Source organism: Marmota monax, unplaced genomic scaffold (genome assembly GCF_021218885.2).
Source record: "Marmota monax isolate L192 unplaced genomic scaffold, Marmota_monax_Labrador192_F-V1.1 WCK01_AAM20220418_F8-fsc00057, whole genome shotgun sequence".
NCBI lineage: Eukaryota > Metazoa > Chordata > Mammalia > Rodentia > Sciuridae > Marmota > Marmota monax.
This window is the reverse complement of record NW_026693933.1, coordinates 5,827,702-5,846,973: the sequence shown is the minus strand read 5'-3', so window position 1 is coordinate 5,846,973 and position 19,272 is coordinate 5,827,702. Positions and strand designations below refer to the sequence as shown.

Genomic DNA, 19,272 nt, shown 5'->3' with positions numbered 1-19,272 from the left:
TGATGGCATCTTCTATTTCATAGCTTGATATTGGTCTGTTTAAATTGTGTATATCATCCTGACTCAATTTGGGTAAGTCATATGACTTAAGAAATTTGTCAGTTTCAGTATCTTCTATTTTATTGGAGTGCAAGTTTTCAAAATAATTTCTAATTATCCTCTGTATTTCTGTACTGTCTGTTGTGATATTACCTTTTTCATCACGTATGTTAGTAATTTGAGTTTTCTGTCTCCTTCTCTTTGTTAGAATAGCTAAGGATCTGTCAATTTTATTTATTTTTTCAAAGAACCAACTTTTTGTTTTGTCAATTTTTTCAATTCTTTCTTTTGTTTCAATTTTATTGATTTCACCTCAAATTTTAATTATTTCCTGCCTTTTACTACTTTTGGTGTTGATTTGTTCTTCTTTTTCTAGGGGTTTGAGATGTAATGTTAGGTCATTTATTTGCTGACTTTTTCTTCTTTGAAGGAATGAACTCCATGCAATGAACTTTCCTCTTAGTACTGCTTTGGTAGTGTCCCAGAGATTTCGAAATTTTTTGTGGATGTTCTCATTTACCTCTAAGAATGTCCTCATTGATGTCTTTTGCAACTCGTTGTTCATTCAGTAGCATATTGTTTAGTCTCCAGGTGTTGGAGTAATTTTTATTTTTTATTTTGTCATTGATTTCTAATTTCATTCCATTATGATCTGATAAAATATGGGGTAGTATCTCTTTTGTATTTGCTAAGAGTTGCTTTGTGGCATATTATATGGTCTATTTTAGAGAAGGATCCATGTGCTGCTGAGAAAAAAGTTATTTGCTTGTTAAAGAATGAAATATTCTATATATATATATATATCAGTTAAGTCTAAGTTATTGATTATATTATTGAGTTCTATAGTTTTTTTATTCAACTTTTGTTTGGGAGATCTATCCAGTGGAGAAAGAGGTGTGTTAAAGTCACCCAAGATTATTGTGCTGTTGTCAATTTGACTCTTGAACTTGAGGAGGATTTGTTTGATGAACACTGATGCTCCATTGTTTGGGGTATATGTATTTATAGTTGTTATGTCTTGTTGGTGTATCATTCTCTTGAGCAGTAGGAAATGACCTTCTTTATCCCTTTTGATTAACTTTAGTTTGAAGTCTACTTTATTTGATACAAGGATGGAAACCCCTGCTTGCTTCCACAGTCCATGAGAGTGGTATGATTTTTTTCAACCTTTCACCTTCAGTCTGTGTATGTCTTTTCCTATCAGATGAGTCTCCTGGAGGCAGCATATTGTTGGGTCATTTTTTTAAAAAAAAAAATCTAATCTGCTAGCCTATGTCTTTCAATTGCTGAGTTTAGGCCATTAACATTCAGGGTTATTATTGAGACATGATTTGTATTCCCAGCAATATTTGTTTATTTTTGTTATTTAAATTGACTTGTTTTCTCCTTTGATTAGTTTTTCCTTTAGGGTAATACCTCCCTCTGCTCATTTTCATTGCTTTTTTGTTTTGTTTTGTTTTGTTTCCTCTTCATGGAAACAAAAACATATTTTGCCGAAGATGTTTTGTAGTGCCAATTTTTTAGCTGTAAATTTTTTTAACTTTTGTTTATCATGGAAGGTTTTTATTTCATCATTGAATCTAAAGCTGAATTTTGCTGGATGCAAGATTCCTGCTTGGCATCCATTTTCTTTCAGAGCTTGATGTATGTTGTTCCAGGATCTTCTAGCTGTCTGTGTTGAAAAGTCTGCCATTATCCTAATTGGTTTCCCCCTATATGTAATCTGATTCCTTTCTCTCGTGGCTTTTAATATTGTCTCCTTATTCTGTATGTTGGGCATTTTCATTATAATGTGCCTAGGTGTGGATCTATTGTGATTTTGAACATTTGGCATCCAATTCATTCTTCATGTCTGGAAAATTTTCTGATATTATTTCACTGAATAGATTATTCATTCCTTTGGTTTGGAACTCTATTCCTTCCTCTATCCCCGAAACTCTTAAATTTGGTCTTTGCATGCTATCTCTTATTTCTTGAATGTTCTGCTCATGGTTTATTACCATTTTCACTGTGTGGTCTACATTCTTTTCAATATTATATATATATATATATATATATATATATATATATATATATATATATATGTCTTCATTGTGTGATGTCCATAGTTCCAATGGTCTACTCTGTTGGTGATGCTTTCAATTGAACTTTTAATTTGGTTTATTGTTTCTTTCATTTCAAGGATTTCTGGGGTTTTTTTTTTAGAACCACTATCTATCTCCCTATTGAAGTAATCTTTTGTAATCTTTTGCTTCCTGTATTTGTTTATGTAGCTCTTTGTTGAAATGATCTTTTGCTGCCTGTATTTGCTCTCTTATATCATCCTTTAATTCACAGAACATTTTAATCATGTATATTCTGAACTCCTTCTCTGTCATTTCTTCTGCTGTGCTGGCCATGGAGTCTAATAATGTGGTATCTTGATTTGTTTGGGGCACTTTTCTCCCTTGTCTTTTCATGTTTTTTGTGTGTCTTCCCTTCTAGCATTATGGGTCCAAGGTGTTATTGTTTTTACCCTGTAGGCTTATAGTGCTCCTGTAGTGTTCAAATACCTCTCCTTTGGGAGGAAGGACAATGTTAACAGATCCCAATATCAACAATATAACACCTATAAACAATTCATTATTATTAAGACATTTACAGTTTGGTCACAATGTATACAAATGTTGAATTCAATTATTATCTATAATGAATCATTAGGTTTATAAAAGGGTTTACAGTTTCTGATGGTGGACGATGAACAAGGGGTGAGGCATAGGATGATATGCTGAAGAGGCAGGATGTGAGGATATAGAGTTAATATATCTTAGGAAGAGTGAAAGAGAAATCTAATGAAGAAGGCTATTAGCAGGAGAATAATCAGGAAGTAATTTTGGGTAGACAAGTACGTGGGAAGACAGTAGAGTATATAAAACAATCATACATGTGTGTTCAGAAAAATAAAGGATATTAAAATAGTAAAAATTGGTGGTGAAAAAGAAAAAAAATAAAATAATATACAACACACCTCTAATATATTATTCAGACATCCCAGTCATCAAAATCCTAATTCATTAAAAGTACTTGATTTCACATATGTTGGGGAGGTAAGGGTGGGAGGATAGAGGGGGAGAAGAAAAAGAGAAAAAAGAAAAACAAATTCTCAAAGGAAGAAACCAGAATTGTTGATTGTTTTGGAGATCAGTTTACTTTTTGCTTCCCTTCTCATCCAATAGGTGGGGTTGCCTGTTGTTAGCTGGTACCTCCACCCTCAGGATAATGAAGGTAACCAGGATGGGAAGGCTGGTCCTGGTGCAGGGTGCTTGGAAGTAATGTGTGGCACCCACCAGTCCCTGCAGATTGACTGCACCTCAAAGGTCTCTTTTTGGGTCTGCTCGTATGACTTGAGCACCTGGTCCTGTCTCGGTATCTTGCCTGAAGATTTCCCAGTTCCTGGTCTTTCTGTTAGTCTCCAAACTTTTTCATCGTCTCCCTCTCCCTTAGCTGTTCCCAGTTAAGGGACCTCTCTCCGCAGGGCTCCCATGGGCAGCACCCTGGCCTGCGCACCCCATCCCATTGAAAGATATTTTGTGTTGGGCAGCTACTGTGCCTGGTTACCGCTGCTGGGGAGGGAGGGGGGTTGGAAACCAAGCATCTGGCCAGCTGGAGTTCCAATCTGGGAGCTGCCACCACCAAATATGGTGAGGAAGATGACCCAAGATGGAGGCGGTCTGCTTCCACCACTGGGGTGTCAGGTGGGGTGGGGGGAGTCGGCTGACGGTGTTGTGATGTTCAGTACTGCAGCTTTTTTCTGACTTCAGAACCTGTGAGAAGTCCCCTGGTGTGGGCAGGTTACCATGTAGGGGATTATGGCTGTAGCTGCTAAGTCGAATCACAAGATGGAGGTGACCAGGGGAGCCTCTGTTAGTAGATGGGGGTCCACAGGGGAGTGGTGGCTGGAGTTCCTGTGGGTAGGTAGCAACTCAGTATTCTGCATGGGAGCAGAGCAGCGTCTGGGAGTTCTGCAACAGTGCTGATGCAGTAATTCCGCTGAGGCTCTTGGGAGCCCTGTGTGAGCTTGTAGTCAGGAGTTGCATGACAGGAGTCAGGAGTCTTGCTCTAACGCTGAGGCCCAGAGCCCTGAGTAGGGGCACAGCCATGGTGATTTATGCATGAGAGCAGCTGTGTAGGGGTCCTCTCTCACTCTCAGAGAAACAGTATTCCCACTAGTTGAGACGAAGTCACAGAGATACACAGAATTCTGCCTCCCTCTGGCCACCATCTTGGATTCCTCCTTCTGTTCCTTTTGATGTTGCTCCCCCCATTAATAGACCCCTGTGGTTATATTTTTAAGGTATCTCTGGAAAATCTACAATAATCTCCCCATATCAAGACCCTTAATTTAATCATATATGCCCCCCTTTTTTTTAAACAAATAAGGTGACATTCAAAGGTCTTGGGATTAGAATATGTGGGGCCATAATTCGTTCTACCACCATGTCCTTAGCCACATGTGCATGGCTTTCTTATAATTTCTTCTTTAAGTAAGAGTTTAGATGGATGGTATAGCTCCAATTTCAAAGTCTTTTTTTTTTCAGAATATTGTAGTTTATCTCTCTATCTTCTTTTAGACTATCAGTGTTAGAGATAGTGTCATTCTAAGGAAGAATTAAATTTTGTTGTTACTATAATTATCTTTGGTGAACAATAGTCTTCAAATTCTTCTAGTGGTGCGCTATGGTCATCTTGTGCCCCAGGAAGGAACTTGAGTGCAAAAACATATTCTCCAGTATTAATGTCCCACCCTCAGCTTAAGTCCCTGCTCACCTCTACCAGAGGGGTCTTCTCCTATGCTCTTGCCTCCCCTTAGTGGAAACCTCCTGTTACTTGTTATTTCCATGTGCTATGCTCACAGTAAAGGGCAAGTGGGATCCAGGAGAAGGTTCTTTGTTGTTTTAAGCCCATCTCAGCTTGGAAAGGTCCTGTGTACCTGGCCTAGGGGTGGTACTTTCTTGGCATTTGGTACCGTGCTCTTTGTGACAAGCCTAATTCTGCCTTGTATCTGTGATTGGTCTTAAGTAGTGGGCTCCCACCTCTTCTTCAGGGGTTGATGATGCTCGTTAAGTATAGGCATAGGATATTAGATCCCCAATGAATTCCTGCCTCTCTTCCTATGTAAACAAATTTTCTTCTACTTTTCCTCTAATTATAATGGCCATCTAAACTTGCATATGCCCTGGAAATAAAAGGCTTTTCTCCTGCCTGCTGAAGTCTTAAGGCTATTATTTGTTAAAAAGGGAAAAACTAAGGAAGGAGCAGGGTTTCACATACATCTCTTCTCTCTCTCTCTCTCTCTCTCTCTCTCTCTTTCTCTCTCTCTCTTTCACACATACACACACACACACACACACACACACGACAAGCCATAAGTTTCAGCTAGTTTATTTTATAATTGCTTAATAATTTCCACAATGTGGATAAGTTCTTTCCATCCTGCATAAAGTCATGTTGAGAAAAATAAGAACCTTTAAATTATTATAGCAGGTTCCCCTATAAAATAAGGTACAAGTAATTTTAGACCATAACGCCATGACACATTTCCTAATTATTTTCATTTTTTATTTGTTTTAATTAATTATGTATGACAGTAGAATGCATTTATGCACTTTGATATATCATACATAGATGGGATATTTTTCTGAGTGTACATGTTGCAGAATCATATTGATCATTCAATCATATATATATATATATATATATATATATATATATATATATATAAATGATTATAATGTTTGTTTCATTCTACTATCTTTCCTATCCCTACATCCCCCCATCACTTCCCTCTACTTAATCTAAGATAACGCTATTCCCTAGTGCCCCCCCTCCACCTTATTGTGAATTAGCATCTGCATATTAGAGAAAACATTTGGCCTTTGATTTTGTGGGATTGGCTTATTTCACTTAGCATGATATTCTCCAACTCCAACCATTTACTAGCAAATGCCATAATTTTACTCTTCTTTAAAGTTGAGTAATAGTCCATTGAGCATATATACCACATTTTCTTTACCCATTCATCTGTTGAGGGTCATCTAGGTTGGTTCCATAGTCTAGCTATTGTGAATTGAGCTTCTATAAACACTGATGTGGCTGTGTCACAATAATATGCTGATTTTAAGTCATTTGGGTATAAACCAAGAAGTGGGATAGCTGGGTCAAATGGTGGTTCCATTCCAAATTTTCTGAGGAATCTCCATACTGCTTTCCATAGTGGTTGCACTAATTTGCAGTCCCACCAGCAATGTATGAATGTACCTTTTTCCCCACATCCTCGCCAACATTTATTGTTGCCTATATTCTTGATGGTTGCCATTCTGACAGGATTGAGATGAAATCTTAGAGTAATTCCCATCTAATTATTTTAATTACAATGAAAATCAACTATGGCAAGAGCAGAGACAAAAGTCATAGGTGGATAGGTGTTCACTAAACACTTCCATTGGATTTACTAGTTTAACATACACTGTACTCACATTAAAAAATCATTTTCAAAAGCATTTCCATTATATTAGTGGAAACAAATTAATTTAGACACTTAGTAAAACATTAAATTATATGTGTGACCTTTAGAAAGACACTAAACCTGCCTGGACATCTAGTTTCCCAGGTCCCCATGTATAAATTATGAGGGCTACTTAAATCATAACTCAAGCTCTCTTCCAGTGGTATTACTTGGGTTAAAGACAGCCACTGGAATAAAAGGTCAATTTACAGCTTGGTAGGTGTGTTGGGGGCAGGAGCTTTTTCTCTTCTCTGTAAATTAAAATGGCTAAACTTAAGTCAAGATCTCCCATTTCCTTCTCAAAAATTCCATAATTTTATATACTTCCCACTGCATGCATCTATATTTTCTTCTAGGATTACAGGTTTCCTCTAAGGAATGTGGATTTTGGATACAGAAGTAACTATTAGAGACTATTTACACTGCAGAGATGAGAGAGAATGTAAAAACATTGCTTAATTTCCCTCCTCTACCTTCCCCCTCCCCAGCCCTGAACTCCCATTTCTTAGCTCCATTCAAGTGAACTGGGACAAATTGCTACCTAGATGTAGCAATTTCACTTCCAACTAGATGTTCCAACAAAGTGGCTGGGGTAGTGACCTCCGCTTATGCTCCTGAGGTCCCATGAGTCTACAGTAAATAAATAATAATGATATTTATAGATTTCAAAACAGATCCAAAGGACATAAAACTACACAGCTTTCAAATTATTTCAAGAATAAATTCCGGGTGAACGGATTTTTAGGTCGAGTTAGAATTAGTTAAGGAGAAAGATGTGCTTGGCTTTGAGGTTTAAAGCATGAAGAGGTACAGGATTGGTCCAAACTGAAATTGCTTCAGCACAGCCTTAAAATATGCTAGATAGAATCAGTTAGAAGGACTCCACACAAGGACAGGAGGTCTAAATTAGGGCACAGAGGGCTTAAGAAGCAGTTACTCAGAAATCACTTTTTAAGATTTTTGAAAATTACGTAAGTATTCAAGTCTTGTAAGGTTCTGAGTTTCTATCTTCTCCTGATTTTATTAGTATTATAAATATTTTGTGAGATATATAGAGAGTGTTTTAACCCTTTGCCCATAATATATTTTGTGAATATGATCCTAAAGTTATTTTTTACCTTTGAGTTTCAATATTTTTGATTCATAAAATCATAATTTTTCTCCTCAACTTATAAGTGTTTCCTACCTTGATCTATGGACTTCAGTGTTATATTTAGATAATCTTCCCCACTTCTGTAAAATTACACATTTTTAACTTTATCATATCGTAACACATTTATAAATTTTTATGCCTCTAAAACTCAAAGCACTTTATATTAATTATGGTATATGATGTTAGGGGAAGGTCAACAAATAATGTAATTTCATTTATTGAACAAATAATCCTGATCCTTTCCTCATTAGTTTGAAATGTCATCTAAATAATGTACCCTCATGTCCCCAGATCTGTCCTCCTGTACCGCTGCCTGCTATAAAGCAGGTGATTATAAAATCATTCTGCTCCATTATGTAGGAAGTTCCCTGGCAACAATTTCCTTTACCCATTATTTTCCAACAAGTTTATTTGTACTTCTTATATGCATACTATTTCAAATAATCCTTAGGATATTTTGATACATATTTTTAAAATCTATCCAGGTGTGAGATACATAGTTTAAATCAGTTGTGTTTTAGTTTTCATTTGAGAAAGCAAAATTTTAAAAAGTAAAATGGAAACGAGTTTCTTTTTGCAAATCTGAAAGCCTTTAGTGGGCTTGTTCACTTGTTCATGAGTTAATCTATTTATATAATAGTTCCAGTCTGAAGTATTTGCCAATTCGGATTCAAATGACCTTAAATGTTTATATCCAAACTTAACTATTTACCATTTCCTGATAATCAAAATGTCTAATAATGTGTTGTTGATAGATGATTTAATGTAATTGCTTTTGCAAAGCAATTATGTCACCAGTGTTCTTATTTACATGAAATTATATGCCTCTAGTCACTTCATTCTCTTGTGTTCTTTGATGTTTCCACAAGGGCAGCATTCTCAATTCTGATGGAATGAGGTAGTCATTGTACCAATTCGACAGGTACAAATAATGTCTTTATAGAGAAATATGCCCTATCTGATGCCTTATCTTTTCCTTTGTATTAAACCCCTACCTGTAGTAAAAACCTATTGCTAGTTGTTTAGTATGAAAGAATGTATCACACCACTTTTCTTCCTAGAAAGTAGACAGGGATAAGAAGTAACAGGAAAATAGAGGAACAAAACTCTAAATTCATTTACTTCATAATTTTGCCTGGTGTTAACCTGGTTAATTTGGGCTTAAACCTCACTATTACTCTTATCAACTTTGCAAAAAATAAATTTTAATTAGAGTGTACATTTTTAGCCTTCACTATTCTATAATTAGATATTTTCTTTCTAGATTTTGATGGGAATTTAAAACTTTTACACTTCCCTGGAGCAAGTGTCGTGAGTGAATTATAATAAGCTAAAATCTAGGTGTTCTCCTGTCTTTGAAAATGGAATAATTTTACTTCTTTTCCTTTGCAGTTTCTTCTCTGTGGCATATGTGGGATATTGTGCGCCAAAAAAAAATCAGGACTCGTCGTAAGTTATTTCCTTGTTTGTACAATGCATTGAAGTGTTTAAAATATAAGAATTCAAAACCAGAAAAGATGACTAGCCAACTTCCATGTACTAAATGTTACTAGCTAGGATAAAAATGAGACTGACAAATCTGACAAATATATCCTGTGACTTTCTTGTTTCAAAGAAAATCATCCAGAGTAGTAGAGACAATGACAAAACACCAGCACAAAAAAAGCTTTGATATGCTCTCCTAATACATAAATATGCAAGCATTAATGTCTGCTAGGGATGACAGCCTCCAGTTTTACACTTAGAGACTCCTGGGCAATCACCTGAAACCTTCCATGAGCTAAAAACAATAAAGCTTGAGTCTTTGGGAAATCTAACTGGTTGAATATGGATCTGGGCCTAAGAATTACTGGCTTTATGAAACTAATTTTACAAAGCAGCAAGACAGCTGTGTTGTTATGGTTACAGACAATTCTTAAAGATTTATTTTATTTTATTACTATAAATGCACATGTAAGTGTTTTCAGATGTTTAATGGTTCTATCTTAGGTTCTGGGGTAGGGAACATGCTCCTGGTTGACTCTGACATTGGACTGGAGGAGAACACCACATGCTGAAATGTGAATCCTCCTCTTGCCTTCCATGTCATTTTATGAAAGTTTGAAGAGAAAGAAAAAGCATGTCTTATTTTATTTAATACAAAAGGAAAAATAACAAACCTTTGCCAAATGGCAAAATCAATGCTGCACAACAACTCTAGGAAGTGGCCTTTGAGCCTGAAGTTCTACAAGGAGAGGCCAGGTATCTGAGCAGGACCAGAAATGTGTAGAATTGCAGCTATCTTCATTTTGCCCCTTATTCTAATTGTGCCTTTCTCTGTGATAACTTCCATTGTGACAAAAACGATTACATACTCACTGCTGTAGATATGTGAGCTGTAATATTTGAAAATTATATAAAGGGGGAAAAAGAAATCTTTGGGAGGAAAAAAGTGTTTTCTTGGGTACATGGAATTGGCACCTATGATTCTCCCATCATTCTTTAGACATGGCCTTCATTCTTCTACACCTTTCCTCTACCAAGGCTCTCTATGGCTGTGTAAGAACAACTTATTGGGAGAAAAAAGCAAGGAAGGACAGAAAGGAAATACGGATGGAGGGAGGAAGGGAGGAAGAACTTTTTAAAAAGACACTAGTGTCTGTTTTCTGTCTTTCTAAGTCTCTTATAAAGTAAAGTATAAAAGAAAAAAATCATAAGATCTGAACATTTTTTTCATTGTGCTTGACCCACTCATGGCTGGGCCTTCTGTTGGCACCTAGATGCACTTAGCTAAGATGGCATGTTATCCTGGAAGCTTCCAACAACCCTCACTGGCTAAACTCTAACCTCCCCTTTTTCCTATGCCTAGGGCAACAATTCATCTTTTCCTCTTAATATTTATCACACCACCTTGAGGAATTGAGTCTTCTCTTTCACGAGATCTCAAGGAGAATAATTATGAGCTATTCTTGGTAGTGCCAGCTGCCTCACTTGGGATCTCACAGGTGCTAGGTACTCCTCAATGCTGCTAAACTTCTACCTATGGAAAGCAAATAATACCTGTTCATGTGAAACTAAATGCTAAAGTAAGTTATAAAGCTGCTTGCTCTGGAGAATTATAGCAAAGGAGGGGGTCAATAAATCCAGGAAGGCATTCTGAAAAGTTAAGACTTGATTTGTGCCTTTCATTGAGGAACACAAGGAATAAGCAAAAACATTTCCAGGAAACTAAAAATATCCTTGAGATGTAAATGAGCAAGCTCCGTTAATGGAAAATCTGGGCTGGGGTGTAGATCAGTGCTGGACTTGGAGCTTGAGAGGTTGGGTTCCATCCCTAGCCCAGTGGGCGTGGGGGTAGAGTGATTGAATACTATGTTCCAGAGAAGAATGGAAATAAGTTTGGATAATTAAATTAGTATCATATTATCAAATACCAGGAAAGCCCACAGGATAATTTATACCAGATGCAAAAACAAAGTAAAATTATTAAATTTCTTGAAATAGTAAATTAAGTTTCTTAAACATTCAGAAAACATTGCTACAGAAGGCATTGCACTTCATCTTCTGGGATGCTATTTAGATATGAGTAGAGACCCAGATCAAACCAATAATAAGTTTGAAAGCTAAGCCATAATCAAACAGTATTTTTGGAACACCTATTATTTATATTTCATTGTAGTGCCACCAGAGTAAACAAAAGATTTGTAAGGTAGAAGGGCCAGTTCATGGGAATTCCTTAATCTACCTGTTGAGGAAAAAGATACACAAGCAATAAACGACTTACTGAAAGTAAAAAGGATTTAACTAAATTCCCTAAGTTCATATACATAGGAGGCACAAATATTTGAAGTTAAGTGGAAGTAATGAAAATTCAATAGATATTTTGACACTTTGAGAGGACTGACATAGTGAAACTGGATTTAAGCTAGAAAATCTAAGTACCTAAATTTGAGTTTATTCTAATCACCATTCATTTTTCCAAAATGTGCATTAGTATGTCTTTCAATGAACTGCTGGCAAGGCTAATTGAGATGACATCTATTGCTATTCCTAGCATAGTGGCCCACAATAGGTATTAAATAAATGTTGTTTAAATCTGTATCTAGCTGAAAGACAATGCTTACTTCAGAATTCTCATCAGATATATCCTTGATTTCTATTTCTGAGACACTGTGGTGTACTTCCTCTCCAATAAGTCAGACCAAGTAGAATCCCTACTGAAAGGCTAGCTTCTGTCCTCTATTAGTACCTTCCAAAGTCAGCCATCCTGGACATGCAACAGCCTGTGTTCCAGGCAGTTTTGTGTCTTCAAGTTTAACCCCTCTTTCTTTTCCTTATTAGATGATCCTCTTCTCAGCCTGCTGTATCTGTGGGCTCATTGGGGGCATCCTGAATTTTCAGTTCCTTCGGGCAGTCACAAAGAAGACCTCTTCCCTGTATCCTCTGCATCTTGCCTCCATGTCCCTGGCGTGCATTGGGATTGGGGGCTGCACCCTGTCTTCCTGGCTCACTTGCCGACTAGCCAGCTATGAGCAGAGAAGGATGTTCTCAGAAAGGGAGCATTCCCTGCATCACTCTCATGAAATGGCTGAGAAAGTGAGTTTTGTACCTTTGCCTCCTACTGCTGTCATGTGATGAAGACTGCAGTCTGCTCTGGGTGAATCAACTTGCAACCCTAGATGACAATATGAGGGGTCATATTTTATAAGTTTGGCCCTATTGGATTAAGTATGGGAATTTTAAAATTATTTTCTCTCTGCAATTTATGGTTACACCTATTTTCAACATAATTTTGTAGCCTGTGTATTCAAAACACATTTCCTAAAATAGCACTTCATAAAATATTGAATACCTTATAAATATAAATTTTTATGTATTATACTGAGGAAAAACACTTAAACTCAAAACAGTCTCTATTCAATAGTGCCAGTTTTAGAAATCGCATGAATTCCCTTTTCTATCTAGCTCATCCCTTGTTCTTGTAAGTAGATGCATTTGATTATGTAAATTAGATCATCAAGCATAAAGGGGCTTTTTAAGAAGGCGACAAAATGCTTCATCTATCAGTGCATATTTTACAATCCATATAAAGCTTCATTTAATTCTCATCTTAATTTGATGCATATTTGGATAGCTTTGCCTGTATTTTAAACAATGGTCCTTGCACAATTGTTTCATGAAACCTATTCAAACAGAAAGTTATATTAATTGCATAAAAGAAGAATTAATATAGAGAGCTGTCTGTGTTTCTGCTACATTTTGCACACATTTCTTAATTCAGTTCCTGCTACTGGATCTATTAAGATAAACATCTGTAAAATAAACTCACTAAGATAATGGCCAAATCATATTTTGCTTTGTGTCATGGAAATGAAATTGTACAACCACAGAAAAAAAGAAATAGTGGCAAGAGTTACTGCATTTTTCTTAATAATGTTCCCTTGAAGTTAAATATTTATTTTACAGTTGATATGTTTTCATTTTGTATATGATCCATACAAACAGAAAGAAGATGCTCTTAAATTGTCCCAAGAAAGCAATTTTAGACAGATTTCTGCATATCCTTCAAAAAATAATTAATAGTATAAGTAGCAGGACTGATAATTTAAAGAAATATTCGGTCATTAAAAATAGATCATTATATACTTGGATAGTGAATTTTTTGTGCTCTATTTCTATTCTAGTGTGCTTTCACCTTTTTTGTATGTTTGTGCAATATTTATTGTATAATTGTTATATTTACATTAGAGATTGAGGGCTATTGAAATAACCGACTTGCCCAGCTGCCCGGTGGTGCCCCCGACACCAGAGTTACCTCCAAGGTACGCTGATTTCCAGGGAGTTGCCATGTTGTAACGTTGCTGCAGGAAGCACTGCTTCTTTCAGGAAGCCATGATGTCAGCAGATCAGTTTGGACTGATGCTGTAATGTTGTTCCTCAAAGTATCACTTTCATAAGGGCTGCTTCGAGGAGTTGACATAAACCTACATGGCAGTGTCTTGCAGCTTGAAAGTTGGTTGAATATTTAAAATATTCAGCCTGCCTTTAAGCATCCAAACACGTTTCTGCTTGGATGATTCATAATTCCTTTTATTCTCTGCTACATCATGATTCTGACTCAATATCATCATTCACAGACCAGTTTTGCTTTCAATAATAGATGAGTCTACAAACTGTATCTCCAGCTTGCCAAAATTGCATGAACGGAGAGCCAAAGTTTGACACTAATATAGCACAAATTCTGAAAAAAAGGTTTTCTGGCAAAATTATCCAATACAACATTTTTCCAATTTATTTTCCATATTTCCAATTGCTGAAAATAAAGTTCTTGATTTATTTTAACAGTATAATTGGAAATACAGAAAATTATATAGTGACCCATTTGCAGAAAGTATGTCCATTTGCAAATATCCACATTTGGCCCTACCCAAATTTCTAATAGAAACATCTTGTTTAACTGGACATTCCTATTTGCAAATAAGTTGATAAGACTCATCCATTTCAAAACTAATTTTTACTGTTATTTCCTATGAATAATTTAACTGTGTCCTTATGGGGTGAATTTAATTAAAACAATTATCTTATTTCATAAAATTTTTAGAAACAACTTTCTTTAAATTTGCAATAAAAGACTGATACTTTAGTTTTTTTATTATTTTAAAGCAGTTTTAGTAATGCAAATACTTTTCTGAAAAGGAAAGACAAATAAGATTCTTATTTCTATAAATCCATTAATAAAATTCTTCTACTTCTGGCAGGATGAATAAGAAAAAATTTTTGAATAAATTTTGTTGATTATCATTTGGGGGCATGCTTTCTATTAATCTTGCCATTAATAGTGAATTATTAAATGAAGCCTCAAATCAGATTAATACTAGTACAACAACATGAGTATATTTTCAGACAACTTTCACAATGTGAATCTCTAGCAGATTCTCCAAAGAAATCAAGCACTTTCTCAAAACAGAAACTAGATAGAAATTAGATAATTGATAAAATAATTTCACTTGAAGGTCTTTTTTATTCCTGCTCTTTTGCAAATAGGCTTGTTTGAATATGGATGTCATCAATCTATCTTTAGATAATTTTGCTGATATATTATTTATAATATGGTGCACTAACCATAATAAAAGTAAGTGGGCCTCACATTTCATCATCTTTTCTTTTGTAAGGAAAGGCTTAATATTTAATAAGATATATGAATTCAAAACAACTACATTTTTTCTTAAATTAATAAATTCTATAATTACAAATGGAACTTTTTGTGTGATTCTTTACATCTATATTTTCATTGCTTAACTTCTTAGTAATTGGGCCCTTAAAGACATGTTCAGTGATTTCATTGTTCTGCTTTTTGCTGTAAAAGGTGACAGTATCATTTAAAAAAAAAATCTTTCCTCCTATAATTTTTGTAGTGATCCATAGTTACGAGTGAATGACTGCTTTGTGGACCTTTTCAGTTTGTAGTCAAAAGGCTGCATTTTTCTATAGAATGAAGGTAATCCAGGCAGTGTGCTAGTATAACAAAGCAGCCTGTGGGAAAACTTGGGCCCTTGATCATTTTCTTTCTAGGTGAAGTCCTTCCAAAATAAAGTTGAGGGAAAACAAGGAAAGTAGGGAGAGTGAACTGATTTTGTGGGTAGAAGACTTTGGTCTACAAGACTGTCCCTTTAGCATTTTTATGTGCTCCAAAATCCCATAAAATTTTATTTCCTCAAATGGAACAACAATATCAATTCTTGTCCTTCCCCCCAAAAGTTTTTCAATGGCTTGAAATTTCTGTTTTCTACCCTGTTAACCAGATCAATGTCTTACTCTGTAAGTGAATTTTAATTAATTCATGTTATTTTCCTAACAGGAAGTGACAGACAACATGAGCAATGGAGGACCACCACTGATATTTAATGGAAGAGTATAATCAATGTTTTTAGGATGTTCATGAGGCAAGGAGATATCAAGGGACTAGGAGATAAGATTAAAACCGTTCTTGCATTTGCTTTTCTTTCTCCTGAGCATCCACTAAAATTATTCTTCATCAATTTTGTCTCACTTACTCTCCAGCCTTTTTTATGCTCAAGTTTGGTCATTTCAACAAACTTTACAGATTGTTTTGAAGAAGAATTTTCAGGAGAAATAAATAAATAAAACAGAAATAAAATTCATATTCTACACAAACATTTGACTAGCATGAGTATTAGATTTGTAATTACATGTTTCATATTGAGCAATTAAAAAGTGCAAATAACAAAAAATAACAATAACTTATTGATGTCTTTGTTTTGAAAGACCATGGCTTCAAGAATGCCACAAATCAAAACCTCAGAAATGCCTTGTTATAAAAACATTGTAATTCTTTTCGATTTGTGAATGAACTATGTTTCATAATTTATTTGTAAATTATAAAAACCCAAAAACATAAAGAAGAGAATTTTTTAGAAAGACAATATTAATCTGTATGATATTTTTGCATTTTTGCACAAGACTGAAAAGTTGTAAGTGAATACCATCTAAGAAAAATAAATGTTTTGATCATACTGTGCAGATTAATCTACATGTTCACAAATGAGTTAATAAAGTATGTGTGTGTATATACTGTAAATACAGAACATATATACAGCATATATTTATAGCTACATGAATGTAAATAGATAGTAGAAAAGAAATTGTGATGCTGTGGGGTATTTCAACAGAAATGGCAAGGCAATTGCTCAAGGTTTTTCTATGCCCACAAAAATCACAAATTTAATTTCTACTAAAATTTTCCATTTTTATTCTTCATCTGTTATATATACATATCTTTGTGACTGATATTGATGGAGCTGAGTGATCTAAATAGAGTATTATAAAGATAGATTACTTAGTTTTATTGGCTATTTTACTATGATTATAGTATTTATGTAATAATAATCATGGAGATTGATTTATAAATATAACTTTGAATCATATACTTCCATATTATAAATAAAGACATTCTGACTTATGATTATTTTGTGATAGATTTTAGACACACTCCAGCCCAATTAAATTATACCAAAAACAGATGATGTACCCTATCCCAATCTTCCCTTTAAAAACAAAATCACAATTAGCTTTGCTATACTTCATTAAGGTGTTTGCTTTTTCATTTATTTGTTTGTTTGTTCGTTCGTTTGTTTGTTTGTTTTGCAGTACTGGGGATGGAACCCAGGGTTTCATGTGTACCAAACAAATGTTCTACCACTGACCTACACGCCCGGCCCTTTTCTCTTTTCCTTTACAATTAACATGAAATAATATGGACAGACCATGTTTGGGAAGGCATATATCCAAAGGCACTGAAATAGTTATTGTAGAAGGAAATAAAAATATGAATGACATTCATATAGCTACATTCAATACTCTCTTCCATAATGGAATGGTAAAATAGCAACCAATATTGTATATGGACAAGAAAATATCATGGTCTTTGAGAATATAACCTCTGACAGAAAATGAAGAAATCTAATGTTTTTAAATAATAACACACTGTATTGTAGCTTTTTATTACTTCCCAACATGAGTCAATTTTCAAGTCATTTTTTATGAGTTACTTACTAAATCATAGGTAAAATCAAAACCTTTACTATCCATTATGAGAACATGCCATAATTTATAAGGAAGATATGGGTTTTAATTGTGCTAAAAAAAACAATAATTTTAATTGATAGAAACCTGAAGGCTTTTAGTTTTATAGCAACATGATTATCATTTAACTTGTTTAAATTAGTTCCTTTAAAAATTCTGATTATCAATTCAACAGTAATAACTGGACTCTTGTTCAATATAGTTTATAAAGTTTCCCAACTCATTCAGGTAATCTCAATATCTAGTAGATCATACACATCATCCATAAATGCAACCTCAAATAGTGAACCAACATCATCACAGTTCATTTGATGCCACAAACAGTCATGATTTTGTCGCTGAAAATCTAAACTATAAAATGCAGAAATTTTGTGTGTATGCAGTTCTACTGAATTTATGCAAAGATATAGTTTTGTACTGAAAGAAATAAACCACCAACTGTAATTTTGGTGGCATTTCTCTGTAGACACATTTGTACAATACAGAATTATAATACATAAGTAAGATATTTTAACACCTTTAAACTATTTCATAAAACCACACATTAAAAGACAAAAGCATACCACTGCTTTGACATAGTTAAAAAATTGCAGTCATCACAATTATCCAAATAGTACAGTGTTATGTTTAACCAAGTATAGCTATATCTTTAAATACAATTATTTCAACCCAATGTTTTCAAGGCTCATTGTAGAGTATTTACTATGGATGTATAATGATTCCTAGGATAAGTGGGGAAGGTTAAAAAGACATTGTTCTAATAATTGAAGACTTACTGTTGACAATACACTGACTATGAACTAGTTTTTTAAGTGAATATAGTTTTAGTATGAGCCCATTCTTGGGGGAAAGTAATGTGATCCTAAATTAGAAAAAATATGTAAAAATGGGGTGAAGCTGTGGTTTGGAGACAAACTACAAGCTGGTGGAGTTATTATTAGCCTAAAAGAATAAAAGTGGACTCTCTTTAGAAATTTTAAAACATATTTGTATGCATATATGTGTGTGGATGTATGTGTGTGTGTGCTCACACACAATGGTTTTGAAGTGGAAAGTGGTATAATGATTCCACTGATATGTATATGTAATAAAATGGTGTTCTTTGAAACATTGTATGGTTTCAGCTTTGTTTTCATTGTAATACAAAAAAAATAGTTACCCCCAAAGCCAAATAAATAAATGTGTTATTCTGATTGGCAAGGTAAACACTGTTGTGAATAAGGAGAAAGAAACAGCCACAGTGGATATGGAATTTTAAAAGTACACTGCTTAATATAGGAAAAACTAGAATGCATTCAAATGAAGAGAGAGAGAGAGAGGGTTGAGGACACAAAATACAATGATTATAAGAAAATAAAATCCCTGGGGAAGCAGGGGACATGAGATACAGATCATAGAGGACAGAACTAATTATAGGTAGAACTAAGATTGCAAATCTCACAAGTAAAACAACAACATTTAGAGAATTCTGATGTTCTGCTTATGTTTTTCAAATTGGGTGCCAATGACTTATTGTGGAGACTTTTTTATGCATTTCAGGCTATTTTCCATTTCTGGTCCCTACTCATTAAATGCTAGAAGTACATACCCAGTCACCCTAGCAACCAAAGATGCCCTAACAAATTTTCATCTGTTTGTATGGTAGGGAAGTATTGCCCAATTTAGAACCACTGAAGAAAACCACTGAACATGATTCAGGGCAGCCACTTTTAATGCTACCCAAAAGTGTAGACCTGAATTGCTCAAGGTCATAAACTTACAGTCCAAAACTGTTATGATGTAGATTTTAAATATCCCTCAAATCTTCATGTGGTGAAGACTTGGTCCCAACCTGATAGTGCTGTAGTAGGTAGTAGAAGCTTTTAGAAGAGGGGCCTAGTGAAAAGAAGTTGGGTCATTGGGGACATACTCTTGGTGGAGATATTGGGAACCCAGCCCATTCGTCTCTCTGCTT

The 19,272-nt window shown here is 34.8% G+C and overlaps 1 protein-coding gene across 4 annotated transcripts in view; it reads left to right on the top strand.

Moving 5' to 3' along the window:
* Nucleotides 1–18,406, top strand: part of Tmem196 (transmembrane protein 196) — a 59,874-nt gene extending 41,468 nt beyond the window's left edge. For 2 of the 4 annotated variants that reach the window (XM_058585336.1, XM_058585335.1), the window contains exons 2-5: nt 9,129–9,185; nt 12,057–12,311; nt 13,464–13,537; nt 15,574–18,406. In XM_058585336.1, coding sequence (XP_058441319.1) covers nt 9,129–9,185; nt 12,057–12,311; nt 13,464–13,537; nt 15,574–15,580 — 393 coding nt within the window. In that variant the 3' untranslated portion in view covers nt 15,581–18,406. The remainder of the gene's footprint in view (nt 1–9,128; nt 9,186–12,056; nt 12,312–13,463; nt 13,538–15,573) is intronic. The other 2 variants (XM_046463492.2, XM_046463491.2) reach the window with 1 other exon arrangement.
* Nucleotides 18,407–19,272: the final 866 nt, after the last annotated feature.